We start from the raw sequence: 14,657 nt of genomic DNA, 5'->3' as shown, positions 1-14,657 counted from the left end.
TTCATTGGAATTATCAGATTTGGAGCTGAATTCAAAAACCTTACAATATCATTAAGCCAAATTACGACATCTAAAATGAATTGGTTCTCAACAGTGCCCCTGCAGATCAGGGGCTTAAATGACCAAACAACTTCAATGAATATTTGTATGCCAGTTAACCAACTTCCTTGGCTGGTTTAACTCCTGTGGGGCATTGGAAGTAAAACTCACCGATCCATGGAAAGCTTTTGGGCAAGGAGCCGCCAGTCATTCCCTCTGGAGTTAGGAGCATCAAGACTGTTGCAGATTTTCTGCCGTATGGACAGAGGAATCTTGAAGGCGTGTGGTCCAAGCTGGGTTGTCATGGGACCGCCAGTGTAGGACCGCAAGGCATCAAAGGAGCTGGAGTTCTTTGAAATTTTAAATTTTTATTAGTTTACCAAAATATAAAACACCAAGAAAAATGAAACTAATGGGAAAGTAAGGAAGGAAAACAGAAAGAGGAAAAAAGTATAAAGGAAAACAGGGGGGGGGGGGAGCATTGACTCTTTTTAATGCGGTCCAATAAGATAATAACACAGAGTCTCCATTTTTTAAACCTTTATATAGCTCTATGCACAAAAATGGAAAAATATTTTAATTCCTACAAAGGGTGACTGGTTGCAAAATCTAATGAAGTTAGCAGAGATGGCTCAATTGAGTGCTTTAATTAAAGAAAATAATAGATAACTTTGTTTCCACTTGGAAAACCATTTCTGGACTTTGTGCTTGAGGTGGAAAAAAAACCCCTGTGACTTTGGATTTTGCTCATTAATTATTTTTTTGTTATGGAAATGACTAGAATATGTTATTATGTAAAAGGAACTGGAGTTCTTATAACAAAACAAAATGGGATGAAGGCTCGATGGTTCATTGGATAAAGATGGCAACTTTTAAAACATAAGCTCCATCTTATCATTTATGGATCCCAAACTGTCTCATAACCTCGCAAGATCCATGACAACCATGATTTATAACATGCGCTAGCAAAAGCAAACAATATTCTCAGGCCACAATTAGTCTGCCTTCTGGCACTTTCAAGATGGAGATTGAAAGATTCACTATAAACAGAAACTATATTCTGTATTTGTCAGGAGGCATATACACATACACGCATCAGCGGTGGGTTCCTGCCAATTCTAACCTCTTCTATAGAAGAGGTTCCACAAATCTACAGTGCCGTTTAGAACCGGTTCCAGCTCCTTCCCCCCACCCATCCACACATCATCAAGATGAAGAGCAAGAGGAGGAATTCTGGGAGTTGAAGTCCACAAGTCTTAAAGCTGTCAAGTTTGAACACCCCTGGGTTTTTTCTTCTAAAGGGTTAGGGGGGGTCTTGTAATTTGACAACTTTAAGACTTGCACACTTCAATGCCAGAGTTCCTGAGCCAACATGACTGGAGGAGGAATTCTGGGAGTTGAAGTCCACAAGTCTTGAAGCTGTCAAATTTGAACACCCCTGGGTTTTTTTTCTAAAGGTTTAGGGGTGCAAGGGTCTTGTAACTTGACAGCTTTAAGATATGCGTGCTTCAAATGCCAGAGTTTCTGAGCTAACATTTTGGTTGCTAAGCAAGAGTGTTGTTAAGTGAGTTTCACCACATTTTACAAGCTGGCCACGCCCACCCAGTCACATGACTGCCAAGCCACTCCCACCCGGTCACATGGCTGGCAAGCCACTCCCATCTGGTCACATGGCTGGCAAGCCACTCCCACAAAGCAGGCCACACCTACAGAAGAGGTTCTAAAAAAATTTGAAACCCACCACTGATGTGCATGCAACAAATGCTTTTGTTTTGGTTTTTAGCCACTGAAACAATGGACAAACTTCTAGAGAAGTAACACAAGAAAAGTTTAAAGGCCCATATCAGCTTCGCGTGCGAAAATGGTCTCATCTTGTTTCATTGCAGCCTGTACACCAAAAGTGGTGTTCAGCAAGTTCTGACCAGTTCTGGAGAACCAGAAGCAGAAACTTTGAGTAGTTCAGAGAACTGGTAAATGCTACCTCTGACTGGCCCCCATCTATTCTCTGCCTCACGAGTCCCAGCTGATCAGAAGGAAATGGGGATTTTGCAGTAACCTTCCCCTGGAGTGGGGAGGCAATGGAGATTTTACAGTATCCTTCCCCTGCCACACCCACCAAGCCATGCCCATAGAACCAGTAGTAAAAATTTTGAATCCCACCACTGGGATAGACGAACACTTAAAATTAAGGAATAGGAAGAAACTGAATACTTTTCAACATGCGGTTTATTCTATCAATGACTAGCCAATAAAAAAGAGGTTAGAAATATGGAAATATAAGAGAAGGATTATTTAGAAGGAAGGCTTATTAAGACAGATAAGCTGATGCTATTATTATTATTATTATTATTATTATTATTATTATTATTATTATTATTATTATTATTATTATTATTATTATTATATCAATACCAATGTGATGAATACTATTGTAAACATTATGATTATTATTTATCAAAATTATTTGTACGCAGACAACACACTGTTTACTTAGCAGTGGAATTTTTTATATGTAATAAAACTTTTTAAAACTTTGAATTGTTTGTTCGTTTGTTTGCCATGTACTAGGCAAACAAAATCAGAAGCACTTGAGGCGGGGTGGGAGCAGTCAGTAAAATGCAGTAGGAAAACTACTAAATGCTAAAAACCAAAATAATAGGAACGTGAAGGGTATCATGTCTTAAAAAATAAATGGTGATCTTCACAGCACCATTAAATTATCCTGCCTCAGTGAGTGCAGAAGGAAACAGCTATCTAATAATGCCATGCATGGCTGAACTATAATGGGCCTTCGAGATTAGGACAGGAATCTCAAATTAGTCTGCAGGGGAAGGAGGTTGGCTGGTTTTGAAATGTTTTGAATAATGCACTTCCAACCACAACTTTAATAGGAAATGCAAATCTGTAATGTAACTGGCTAAACACCCATGATCTCGGAAGTACAGGAAGGCCTCAGGGCTGAGACTTAAATAGTTATTACCCTCTTCTTGATTCTTGAGCTGTCCAAAAAAGTTTCAGCAATAATACTTGGTCCAGAATTAAAATCAAAATACTGAAATGGATATTTAAAATTTCCAACAGGTTGTGCAAGCCAGATACACAAGCAGAAACAGTTACGTGAAAGAACAGGCTGCATTGTTAATATCCAGGTGAATAGGGATGGATGCAGGGACGAAATTCATCAGGTTCTGACAGGTTCTGGAGAACTGGTAGCAGAAATTTTGAGTAGTTCGGAGAACCGGCAAATAACATCTCTGGCTGGCCCCAGAGTGGGATGGGAATGGGGATTTTGCAGTATCCTTACCCTGCCATGTCCATTAAGCCACGCCCGCAGAACCGGTAGTAAAAAAAATTGAATTTCACCACTGGATGGATGTATCAAAGACAATAAGAAATACAATTTTCTTGAACTGTCCATAAAATAGTAATGACACTTGGAACAGCAGAAGTGGGAGTGAGTCACGGCTGAAATTAAACATTAGAGCTGTGTCTCTCAATATTGATAAATTTAAGATGGGGTTGGATTCACTTACCTTCCATACCGGTTCACAAATGTGAGTGTGTGCACGTGCGGTGTTCGGGCATTACACTGGGGTGGGTGGGCGGGGCCTTTTGCAGCCACCACTACTGGTTCGCCCGAACCGGAAAGAATCGGCTGAATATCACCTCTGGTGTGGACTTCAAGTCCCAGAATTCTCCAATCAGAATGCAGACTAAGGAATTCTGGGACTTGAAGTCCATTCATCTTAAAATTGTTAAGGTTGAAAACTGCTGCATTAAAGGAATCTAACATGAACATTAGCTCATGTTTTACCGATTGTATCTGGCCAATATCATGTTTCAGAGAAACTACTAGGCCCATTATTAAATAGCCTGTTCCTTTTGTCTCATTCATTCATTCATTCATTCCATTTGCTTTTCTTATCCAAGTTCCAGAGGTGGGTTCCTACCGGTTCAGACTGGTTCGGCCGAACCAGTAGTGGTTTACTGGCCAAACCGGTTCCCTAGTTGGCACGGCATAGTTTTTCCCCATTTTTTAGTGTTCTATTATGGGCAACTGTGCACATGCATAGAGCAAAATTGAGCGTGCACCAAACTGGCAGTAATGCCGGCAGCCACCCACTTCTGCCGAGTTCCTCTTGCTTACCTCTCCAAGTGTAATATGTAACTGAAATATCTGCCCTTCTCCTTCAACTTGCCGAACACAGATTTTGCAAGTAAGTTCTGCAGTAGCTGGGCTGTATCTCTCAAGACTGAAGGTGCAGTGTAGTGCTCTCTGACTACCACTCCAGATGTGATAGAAAGGGATTTCCTGAAGGAAAGAGAAAAGTAACAGAAAGAGATGAACAAATGTGTGCCATGAGATGTCAGAACTCTGGAAATTTACAGTTGGGTCCTTTAAAAAAAGAACACTAAACAAAAACAACCCTGTGTATTTTCTCTTCATATCAAATTCCAGGCAAGCAGAAGCAAAGAACAAGGTTTAGAGTCTTTACATGACAGTTTGATTGACAGGCTCCGTCTTGTTTACTAGAGGCTAAGTGATTGCTTACTTATGGGCTCCCCAGTGATAACTGACAGTGATCACTGTGGAATTGGGCTACTCTGAGCTACAGAGAAGGAGAAATTTCCAGATTGGCTTCAACTGGAATTTCCAACCTAGGTTTACAAGATGAAAAAACTTGGCATGGCACATTATTTATTGCATTTATATGGCGTTGGGGCGGAGCACTTACATTCATACTTGCCTTCCTTTCAAGAAATTACAGAACATGCATCTTAGTTGTATGGGAGAATGGAGAAGCAAAGGGACAATATGAAAATATGGAACATGGAGGAAGGAAAGGATATAGCAGGCATGTGAGTTGAAGTCTTCTGAGATAATCAGTAAATATATATTTCTAATCTTGCCAATGTGCAAAATAAAAACTGGTCAGGATCTTTGGCAGGGCCTAAAACTGAAAGTGATTAACAGAATAATAGAGTTGGAAGGGACCTTAGAAGTTTTCTAGTCCAACTTTAGCAAGAAACTCTATATAATTTCAGACAAATGGTTCTTCAATCTCTTCTTAAAAACTTCCAGTGTTGGAGCATCCACCAACTTCTGGAGGCAAATCATTCCACTGGCGAATTGTTCTAACTGTCAGGAACTTTCTCCTTAGCTCTACGTTGCTTCTCTCCTTGATTAGTTTCCACCTGTTATTTCTTGTTCTGCTTTCAGGTACTTAGGAGAATAGCTTGACTCCCTCTTCTTTTTGGCAACCCCTAAGATATTGGAACGCTGCTTCTTTTCCAAGCATGAGCCTCACACAGTTTTAGCAACATTTATTGAGATGAATGGGATGAGGTCATGAGAATCCCAGCCACTCTTTCCCACTTAAATCTAATATATTTCCAGGTGAAGAGGTTTTTGTGATATTCTTCCTATCGTAACAGCAAGGAGACAAGTCTTTTTACTAATAACGAAGGAGATTGCAACTGGCTGTTTACACAATGGCTTCTCGGGTGTTTATGTGCCTGGGAACCATCTACTAAAAAACTCCTATGAATCACCTTGGAGAACTAAATGTGTTAATGAATGTATTTTCTAGAGCAGTGGGAAAATTTTGCAAACCCACCAGGAAGGTTGATTTCAAAGGAGGCCCTATGGAATCACTCTTAAGTCTGTTGCTCAACTGACAGGTAAAAGCACTCACCTGATATTTGGCTAGGAGTTTGCTCCTCCAAAGCGAATGAGGGATGTCATGAACCGAGAGGCGCAAATTGTGATAACTGTCCTTAAACAGTAGAGGCTTGGGCTCTTCTAACAGATAGCCGCCAAGAGTCCTTTCTATTTCAAGCACTTCCTATGGGACAAGCGAAACAAAAGCAAAAGCATCAAAAAGTAAAAAAAGAAAGCAATTTAATTGGGAACGTGATAAAAAATAGGTGAGACAGTGAAGGGACATGAAATGGACTGCAGTTCATGACAGCTGGTGTATAACTATACCCCGTAATAGCCTTCCTCAGAGGCATCTTCCAGATATACAGTTGCCAGAACTTCTGGCTAACAAGGCTAAGCTAACCTTCAAAGCAGGGGTGAAATGCTACCGGTTTGGACCAGTTCACTCGAACTGGTAGTAAAAAAAATGCTACCGATTCAGGCAAACTGGTATTTCTGATGATCAGGTGTGCCACGTGATTTAGATTAGCTAGAAAGCAGGATTTCCTAATCCTGCTAATCTAAATTGCGTGGCACAGCGGATTCCCCCCCCCCCGCTGTTCTACTTATCTTTCAGGCGTGTTCGGTAGCAGGCTCCGCCCACCCACCCAGATGTCCTCACATCCATTTTTGATGCTCTGCACATGCACAGAAGGTCCTGTGCATGCGCGGAAGTGGCGTGTGCGAGCGGAGCACATACGCACGCTCACATTTGCAAACCGGTAACGAAGGTCAGTAGATTTCACCCTTCCTTCAAAGTTTGGGAATTCCTGTTCCAACTGAGACAGAAGATGCCAGGTTGAAGCGGGCTGACGTACGTTACTATTTGTATTTCTAGCTTCCAGTTTGAGTTTCCATGCTTGTTGGAGTATTTGATACACGTGGGTTTCCAGCAGTCTACAAAATGCATCTTGGTATCTCTTTGAATAAGTCAATAAATGTTTGAGCAAGATCTCTCTCTCTCTAAAACAGGGGTGTCAAGCTCAAGGTTCTGGGTGTGTGTGCTTAGATCTGGGCTGTGGGGCTGCCTTGGAAACAGTGAAGGAGTGGCCCATGGTGCCTCTGCCAGCAAAAATGGAGCTCGGGAGGGCTGCATTGGCAGAGGGTTGCAGGAGGCCGTCATGGCCTCAAACAGAGCTCAGGAGCCTGTTTTCTTTGGCAGAGTGCTTGGGCCACCACAGGCATCCCCGACATGAGTGATGCCAAGCTGGCCATTCCCCCCCGTCTCCCCACCTGAGGTCAAACACAACCCTGATGCGGCCCCCAATAAAATCGCGTTTGACACCACTGCTCTAAGAGTACTTGACTTTGCCTATCTTGGGCACCAGGTATCCCCTAATACTTTGCAACCTTCTCTAATGCTCTAAAGCAGGGCTCTCCAAATTTGGCAACTTTAAGACTGGTGGACTTCAACTCCCAGAATTCTCCAGCCAGCCATGCTGCCTGAAGGCATTCACCTCCATTTCTTGTATATACCATTACAACCAGGGGTGGGATTCAGCCGGTTTGGACCGGTTCAGGCGACCGATACTTCTGGCGATCAGTTGGCCTCGCCCACCCATCCCTGCTCTATTCCGTCCTACATTTCCTTTGTTTGAAGCCCAGCTGATTGGCGCGGCAGAGCGGATTGCCACATCTCAGCTGTTTTACTCACTGGGGCTGTAATTTTAGTGCTGATTTCAAATGCAATGTGTGTCTGTGCAAAACACGGGTGAAGCGAACCGGTTGTTACGCCAGTTGAATCCCACCACTGATTACAACCTTCAGTTTCTTGAGCCATGTCCTTTATTAAAAATGGAAAAAGATAATTTCCAGAGTCCTTTTTTTTAAAAAAAAGCTATTTTAACTTGGGGGTTGGGATGGGAGTGGGGAGATTGAACGCCAGTTGTGACATCAAGGTTAAAACGCACAACACAATAAGGCCTGAAATACCAGCTTGGTGTGTTGATTGCTGGAACTAATCACTCTGGTTGGTAGATGGAGGCAGATGGAGATTTATACTTCATTAAGAATGATGGGTCACTTTCATTAGGCATGCAAAGTGGTGCTAACATTATAGATAGGCTTCGAAAATAACTTGACAATAGGTCTTTTCAGAAGAATAGCAAATAAACGGTTTCTGGCTGTTTCTTCATAAGTGGCCTTTACATTTTGATCACAAAGAAAACTTGGCTATAAAAAAACCTCACAAGAAAACTTATTCTGGACTTGTTTAACTTGTGAGTTGCTATCAAGGGCAGACTGGGTCATCTCTCTCTCTCTCTCTCTCCCCTATCATCCATCTATCCATCTATCTATCATCTATCTATCTATCTATCTATCTATCTATCATCTATCTATCTATCTATCTATCTATCTATCTATCTATCTATCATCTATCTATCTATCTATCTATCATCTATCTATCTATCTATCTATCTATCTATCTATCTATCTATCTATCATCTATCTATCTATCTATCTCTATCTATCATCTATCTATCTATCTATCTATCTATCTATCTATCTATCTATCATCTATCTATCTATCTATCTATCTATCTATCTATCTATCTATCTATCTATCTATCTATCTATCTATCTATCTATCTATCTATCTATGCACGTGTGCTCGTATGTATTCCAGCATAACTCTGGAGCAATTTCAACCAAACTTGGTACACAGATGACTTACTCTCTGGAGAAAAATACTGTGAGGTTTAGACACCCCCAACACCCCTCGGGGTATGTGTTCTGTTAAGATACAGCCTGTTGTGCCTTAAAATGGCTTCTACTGTACAGCACAGTGGAGTTGCCATGGTAACAGCTTCAGAGTACTCCACAAGGGGGCTCCCTCTGGTAAGGGGGAAAATCCAACATTAGAAATTACATTTGGTCCGGACATTTTCAACAAGGCTTTGATTATTCTTGAGGATAAATGCCCATGATCAATCAAACATTGCAACAACTCGGCCTTCCTGCATGCCAGACATGTAAATTAATTGTATGAGATGAATGCACCATGGCTCACAAGAAAGCTCTCGAGGCCCTTGACGTCACTATGAGAGGACAACTCTACGTTGCTTGCTCAAGGGTGGGTTCACCCATGAATTTATTTATTCTTGCTCCTGGAGGTGAAACTAAAAATGCTGTTTACAATCAAGTTTTGTGTTAAATTAATATTAACTAATATTATAGTAAATTTGTTAAACATTTTACTTTATAATTTGTATACTCTGGTAATACTTTTAAATGCAAATATAATTACTTTGATTGGACACTATATATCCATTCCTTTTCTTGTCTAATACAGGATTGGGATAAATAAATACTTGGGCAATGCCAAGTTATCAGGTAGTATACAAATCAGAATGTGCCTTGGTTCCATACTCTCCAAATCACCCCTTGACATTGGAAGCTGGAAGGGCATGTTAAAATGATAAATGATGCCATTACATTAATTAGATGAAGACCTTATGGAGAGAAGTCCCATATGTAGACCAGAACCTGACCAAATCAAGACAAACTGGCAGCGGCCCTCAAAAAGATCAGGCTAGTGACTTGCTCCCGGTCATACAATTTGTCATCTTTTATCCAAAGACTGATGTGAAACCTTCTGCAGGCCAAGAATGTGCTCGACACAAGAGGTGGGTTTCTGGATCAGGCGAACCAGTAGTGGCAGCGGTGGGAAGCTCCGCCCACCCACCCAGACGCTGCTGTGCGTGCGCAGGAGCTTCTGCACATGTGAAGAAGCATCCCGCGAGCGGGCATGAGCAAACTGGTAGTAAAATAAATTGAAACCCACTACTCCTTGACATACCAACTTACACAGGATTATGAATCATTTTTTGTGTTTCTCTTGAACCCTGAAAAGTAGGGAATTAAAGTGCACCTGGGCGATCATGATAAGTAGCTAATTCAGCTTTCCTGAACAGACACAATCAGATATACAATTTACTAACATCCAAAATTGCCATCCATCAGAGCGTTTGGTCGTGATGTCAGAAGTTCGCAAGGGGTGATCCCATAACCCCAGGACACAGCAACCGTCATAAATATGAACCAGTTGCCAAGTGTCTGAATTTTGATCATGTGACCATGGGGATGCTGCAATGGTGGTAAGTGTGAAAAATGGTCATAAGTCACTTTTTTCAGTGCCGTTGTAACTTGGAACGGTCACTAAATGAACTGCTGCAAGTTGAGAACTACCTGCATGCAATGTAGATTACGAAAGGTTCTTATCCTAAGAGAAAGGTAGTGGAATAATGTGATTTTCAGCTCTCTTCTACGACTTTGATGACTTAAGAAATATTTTAAACAGGAAAGTTCATCTCCTTTCTCAATTTTTGAGAAAATTGGTTGAAGAGGCTAATGATTAGGGTGGAGAAGTTCTAGACTTATCCTTATCTTTGCTAAAGACTCCTGGGCAGAATTTTAGGGGACATGCCTAAGATAAAGGGATAGGTGAATCTTCTAGGTCAGTGATGGCTAAACTTTTTGTCGGCGCGTGCCAAAAATGTGTGTGTGGCCGAGCGTGACAGCGTATGCCCACGCCCATAATGCAATGCATGATGGCACTTGTGCCATCCTGCAAGTGCCCCTCCCCCACGTATGTGCTCACGACCACCCCCGCATATGTGCGCATGACATGTCCGCGCTCCCCCATGCATGTGTCCTAACACCCCCCACCCATTTTTGGCTTCCAGGTTGGTGCAGGAGGCTTTTCAGGCCCAAAACAGGGTACAGTGGAGGCTCGTGTGGTGCCCCTGCACCCTGTTTAGGCTTCCAGGTTGGTGTAGAAGCTTTTCCAGGCCCAAAACAGGGCATGGGGGTGCCCCCATGCCCTGTTTTGGGCCTGGAAGGCCTCCTGCACCAACCTGGAAGCCAAATCGGGGCACCGGACAGGGAAGCCTCGGACGGTCCCTGAAGCCTTCGGAGCGCTTAAAACCACCCTCCGAGCAACCCGGAAGTCACTTCCGGTTTGCTCGGAGGGTGGTTTTAAGCGTTCCGAAGGCTTCAGGGACGGTCCCTGAAGCCTCCGGGGGGGGGCGGGGGAGGCTCTTTTCGCCCTCCCCAGGCTCCTAATAAAGCCTCTGGAGCCTGGGGAAGGCGAAAAATAGCTTTTAAAAAGGTGAAGTCAGCTGGCCAGCTTGACCAAACAATATTCTAAGATATTCATATCCAGGTTAAGGAGATACAATATATGACTTTAGCACCATTCAGCCTAGGTTAGGATGCTGTTGTTTTACTTTCTTTCATCTTAATAGGTGCATCAGAATTAGCAGTCTACACATTACCTACATTAGTAATAATAGGGAAAAATGTATTTGCCATGCAAAAACTATGAAAAACTAATAGTTACTTTTTTCTGATATCTTCAAACTAGGACACAAAATAGTCCCTGCAATACTTTCTTTCTCCTCCTGGGAGCTTTATGGAAAATGTCAGGGCTGCTCCCTAAGGAGTGGGTTAAAGGAACTTATTATTGAAACTAAACTCTGGGTCACTTTTCAACTCATTGCATCAGGCTGTTTTTGCTCCCCTGAGTAACCGCTTTTCTAAGTCACATTGCATGCTTGGATTACCAGCAAGCCTTCTTTGGGGCAGAGAAGTTCTAATGTAAGTGCAAACAAGAGAGCTGGACAAGAAGTACTAAGCAATCAATTTTCTTGAATAAGTTATTATAGCTTTTTTTTTTAATATGGGAAAGCTAACAGTATAGAAGTAGGAAACAAAGACAAAAGTGTTTCTAAAAGGCACAGGTATTTAAAGATGAAAATTCAAAAATGGATAATCTTTCGATCCCCACGTTGTTTGCGTAGGTAACATTATGCAAACTCAATGCATTTCTATGGAACACAAGAATATATGTAGAGACATCCAGCAACTTATAAACGTGATCAACTAATCTTTAGATTATGGGACACACTGTCCCCTTCTCCAGTCCTAATGAAAATACATAAAGAAATTTAGAACATTTATTAGGAACTTACCATATTTTTCAGAGTATAAGACGCACCTTTTTCCCTCAAAAAAGAGGGTGAAAATCTGGGTAAGTCTTATACACTGAATACAGCATTTTTGGCCTACCGAAACCCTGCCCCCTTTGCAAAAATGCCCTTTAGGAGGCTTCCAGAGTGCTCCTGGGGACTGGGGAGGGCAAAAATGAGCAAAAAGCGGGCCAATTTTTGCTCATTTTGCACCCCCCCCCCATTCCCCAGGAGCACTCTACAAGCCTCCTAAAGGCTATGCATGCCCTTTTTTGACAAAAAAACCCGGGCCCATTTTCACAAAAAACGGGCCGTTTTTGGGAGGTCTGCAGAGGGCAAAAACATTTTTTTAAAAATTTGCCTCTTCAAAATCTTGCGGGTGGCACCGCAGGCGTTGGAAGATGTTTTTTTGGGAACGCCAGCCTCGAGATCGTGTTTAAGGTGCTAGAACAGCGCAAACCAGCTGTCAAGCGGCTTGAAAACTCTCCCCTTGGGAAAAGAGGGGGAGGAGAGTTACCGGGCATTTCGGGTGGAGCCCCCCATAAACCCGCAGGAGTAATTCTGTGGTGAGAAGGGTAGCTCCCCAGCAGCCCGACAAAGCTCCGCATCTCGGGATGCTTCTGCTGCAGCAGAAACAAAACGTCGCGACCACCCCCTGCAATCAATGCTTATCTACCTTTGAATAAAAAGCAGGGAAAGCAAGTACGGGAGTTTTTATAACTGCAAGCACAAACCTTAACTCCGATGCAGTTTTACTTCCTTCTGTGAAAATTGAAAAGAACAAAGGGTAATAAAGATGGCGTCTGCAAGTCAAAGGGTGTGATCAAAGCGAAACTTAAAAGGAAAGTATTTCTTAATTGTTTGTTATCGTTACTAAAAGTCTCAAGAGCTCATGTCTAAAGTTACAAGATTTAACAAGCTTGGGGATTAAGTGGACTTTCTGGACTCAATAAGTTGGTTGCTGGAAAGTGTGATTTGGATATTCAGAAATGCTTTTAAAACAAACCAATACAAGTGCCTCTAAGAGTGCTGGAACGGATACACAAATGGTGACATTTGAAGCTCTCCGGGGCGCTTTGGAGGCACAAGTTTTGTTTTTGCAGGAGGGGATTGCAACTGCCCTTAAAAATGTGTCTGATGAAATGTCTGAAATTAAGGACTTAATTCAAACCCGTAGTCCACAAATAAGAGAGGGTACAGTGGATGTGTTTAAGGGTTCGTTTGTTTTTGCAACATCATTGGGCGATAGGGTGGAAGAAATCACTCAGTCTAATGGGAATTTGGAGAATAAAGTCGATGAGCTTCAAATCAAGATTGAAAAATCAGAGGCAGAAGTTACAATGATACAATACACAGTGATGGAATTTGTTTTGAGAATAAGAGATTTGAAAGAATATAACGAAGTAAATTTGAAAGAATTTTTTGTAGAAGCTTTCACTCAGTTAACTGGTGAACTAAAAGCAGAATATGGCTGGCAGGTTGAAAAAAAATTATCGGGTTAGTTCATGGATTGTCAGGCAGAGACAACTATCAAGAGATAATGTAATTTACTTTGTTATCAGGGAAACAAGGAATGGAATACTACAAGCGTTTCACGATCCAGGATAAATCCAAAAGAAGAACCAGAAAAATTAATAGGATGTGAGATAGTAAAAAAGGTTACATATTTAGGAGTTTATATTACAATTTTAATTGGGAGATTATATAAGTATAATTAAGAACATTAGGGCATAAAATATAGATAGAGACGGTAAATGGGAGAATTTACAATAATGATGGGAATACGGAAAAAGATTTGGGTAAGAAATGATAATTTATGCAAGAATAAAATTTGATAGAGACTCTTTATAAGATGTTTTTAGATGGTTTTTAGATCTTAAAAAGTTAGTTTGTGTGTATCTCAACTTATAATTTAAATGGAAATGTGATTGTGTTGATGCTATGTATTATTATGCATGGTGGATTTGTAAGGAAACTAAAGCATTTTGAAGTTCACTCCTCAGTTGTTTTTGCTAGGTATAATTACAGACTGTATACTTATAGAGACTAGGTTGATTTTGAACTTAATAATGGCAACAAGATTGCAGGAAGAAGGAAGAATTGCTTATCATTCAAGATTGGACGTTAAAGGTAGTAAAGGCCCTTCTGGGAGAGGGCGCGGTCTATAAATTAAATAAAAGTTAAAGTTAAAACTAGCAGAGATGGCGAAAATTTCAGTATATTGGAAAGGCTGTTCAGAAGAGAAATACAAGTCGAAATGGAGAAGATGGACTGACTATATTTAAAATAAACATTGGACGAAGGAGCTTTAATTAGTCTAGGAATGAATAAGGAATGTTATAGTTTGGTTTATTAAAATTTGGTTTAATAAAAGGGGAGTTAAAGTACAAGAGGGAGCAAAGATGTTATAGTTAGTTAGCCTATGTTGGTGTATGATTGTTAAAGGTTTATACCCTGTATTTGCTTTGGGAAGTTGGGGGGAGGGAGGCTTGGAGGGGTGGTAGGGTTGGGGTGGAGGGAGGGGAGGGGAAGGGGAAGATATTTGTAAAAATTTATTAAAACTTTTCAATTAAAAAAAAAATCTTGGTGCGTCTTATACTCCGAAAAATACAGCAATCCTTGATCATTGGCCATACAGATTGGGATGAGTCCAGTGAAACAAACAATGACAATAAACTGAGGAAGCTGGTCTGCATTTCCCATTTTGAAAATTTCTGGGTGGTATGAAAGCTGTAATAATGATAGCCACCTCTATTTCTCTCATTGAAGGACAAACATAGATATACCAATTATTATTATTAGCGTATGGCACTGTTATAGTAGCCAGGAGGCCCACGATGCTATTGCAAAGTACTAGTTTGGCTTGCCAAGGAACCAACCCTATTATGGGAAATGTGCTCTTCCCAAGATGTGCCACAGGAGGGCAAGCCGCCTTTACATTAGAGAGA

General features: G+C 41.4%; 1 protein-coding gene across 2 annotated transcripts in view; it reads right to left on the bottom strand.

The window, feature by feature from the left end:
* The window catches only part of UNC5B (unc-5 netrin receptor B), a 276,302-nt gene that overhangs the window by 15,130 nt on the left and 246,515 nt on the right, over positions 1 to 14,657 (bottom strand). For both annotated transcript variants that reach the window (XM_081954501.1, XM_081954502.1), the window contains 3 exons: positions 5,736 to 5,885; positions 4,187 to 4,351; positions 211 to 389 (listed from right to left, as the gene is read on the bottom strand). In XM_081954501.1, the coding sequence (XP_081810627.1) occupies positions 211 to 389; positions 4,187 to 4,351; positions 5,736 to 5,885 (494 nt within the window). The remainder of the gene's footprint in view (positions 1 to 210; positions 390 to 4,186; positions 4,352 to 5,735; positions 5,886 to 14,657) is intronic.

The sequence above is a fragment of the Natrix helvetica genome (genome assembly GCF_964273705.1).
Source record: "Natrix helvetica genome assembly, chromosome: 5".
Classification (NCBI taxonomy): Eukaryota; Metazoa; Chordata; class Lepidosauria; order Squamata; family Natricidae; genus Natrix; species Natrix helvetica.
The sequence above is the reverse complement of the archived record's forward strand: the minus strand, read 5'-3'. Positions and strand labels throughout refer to the sequence as shown.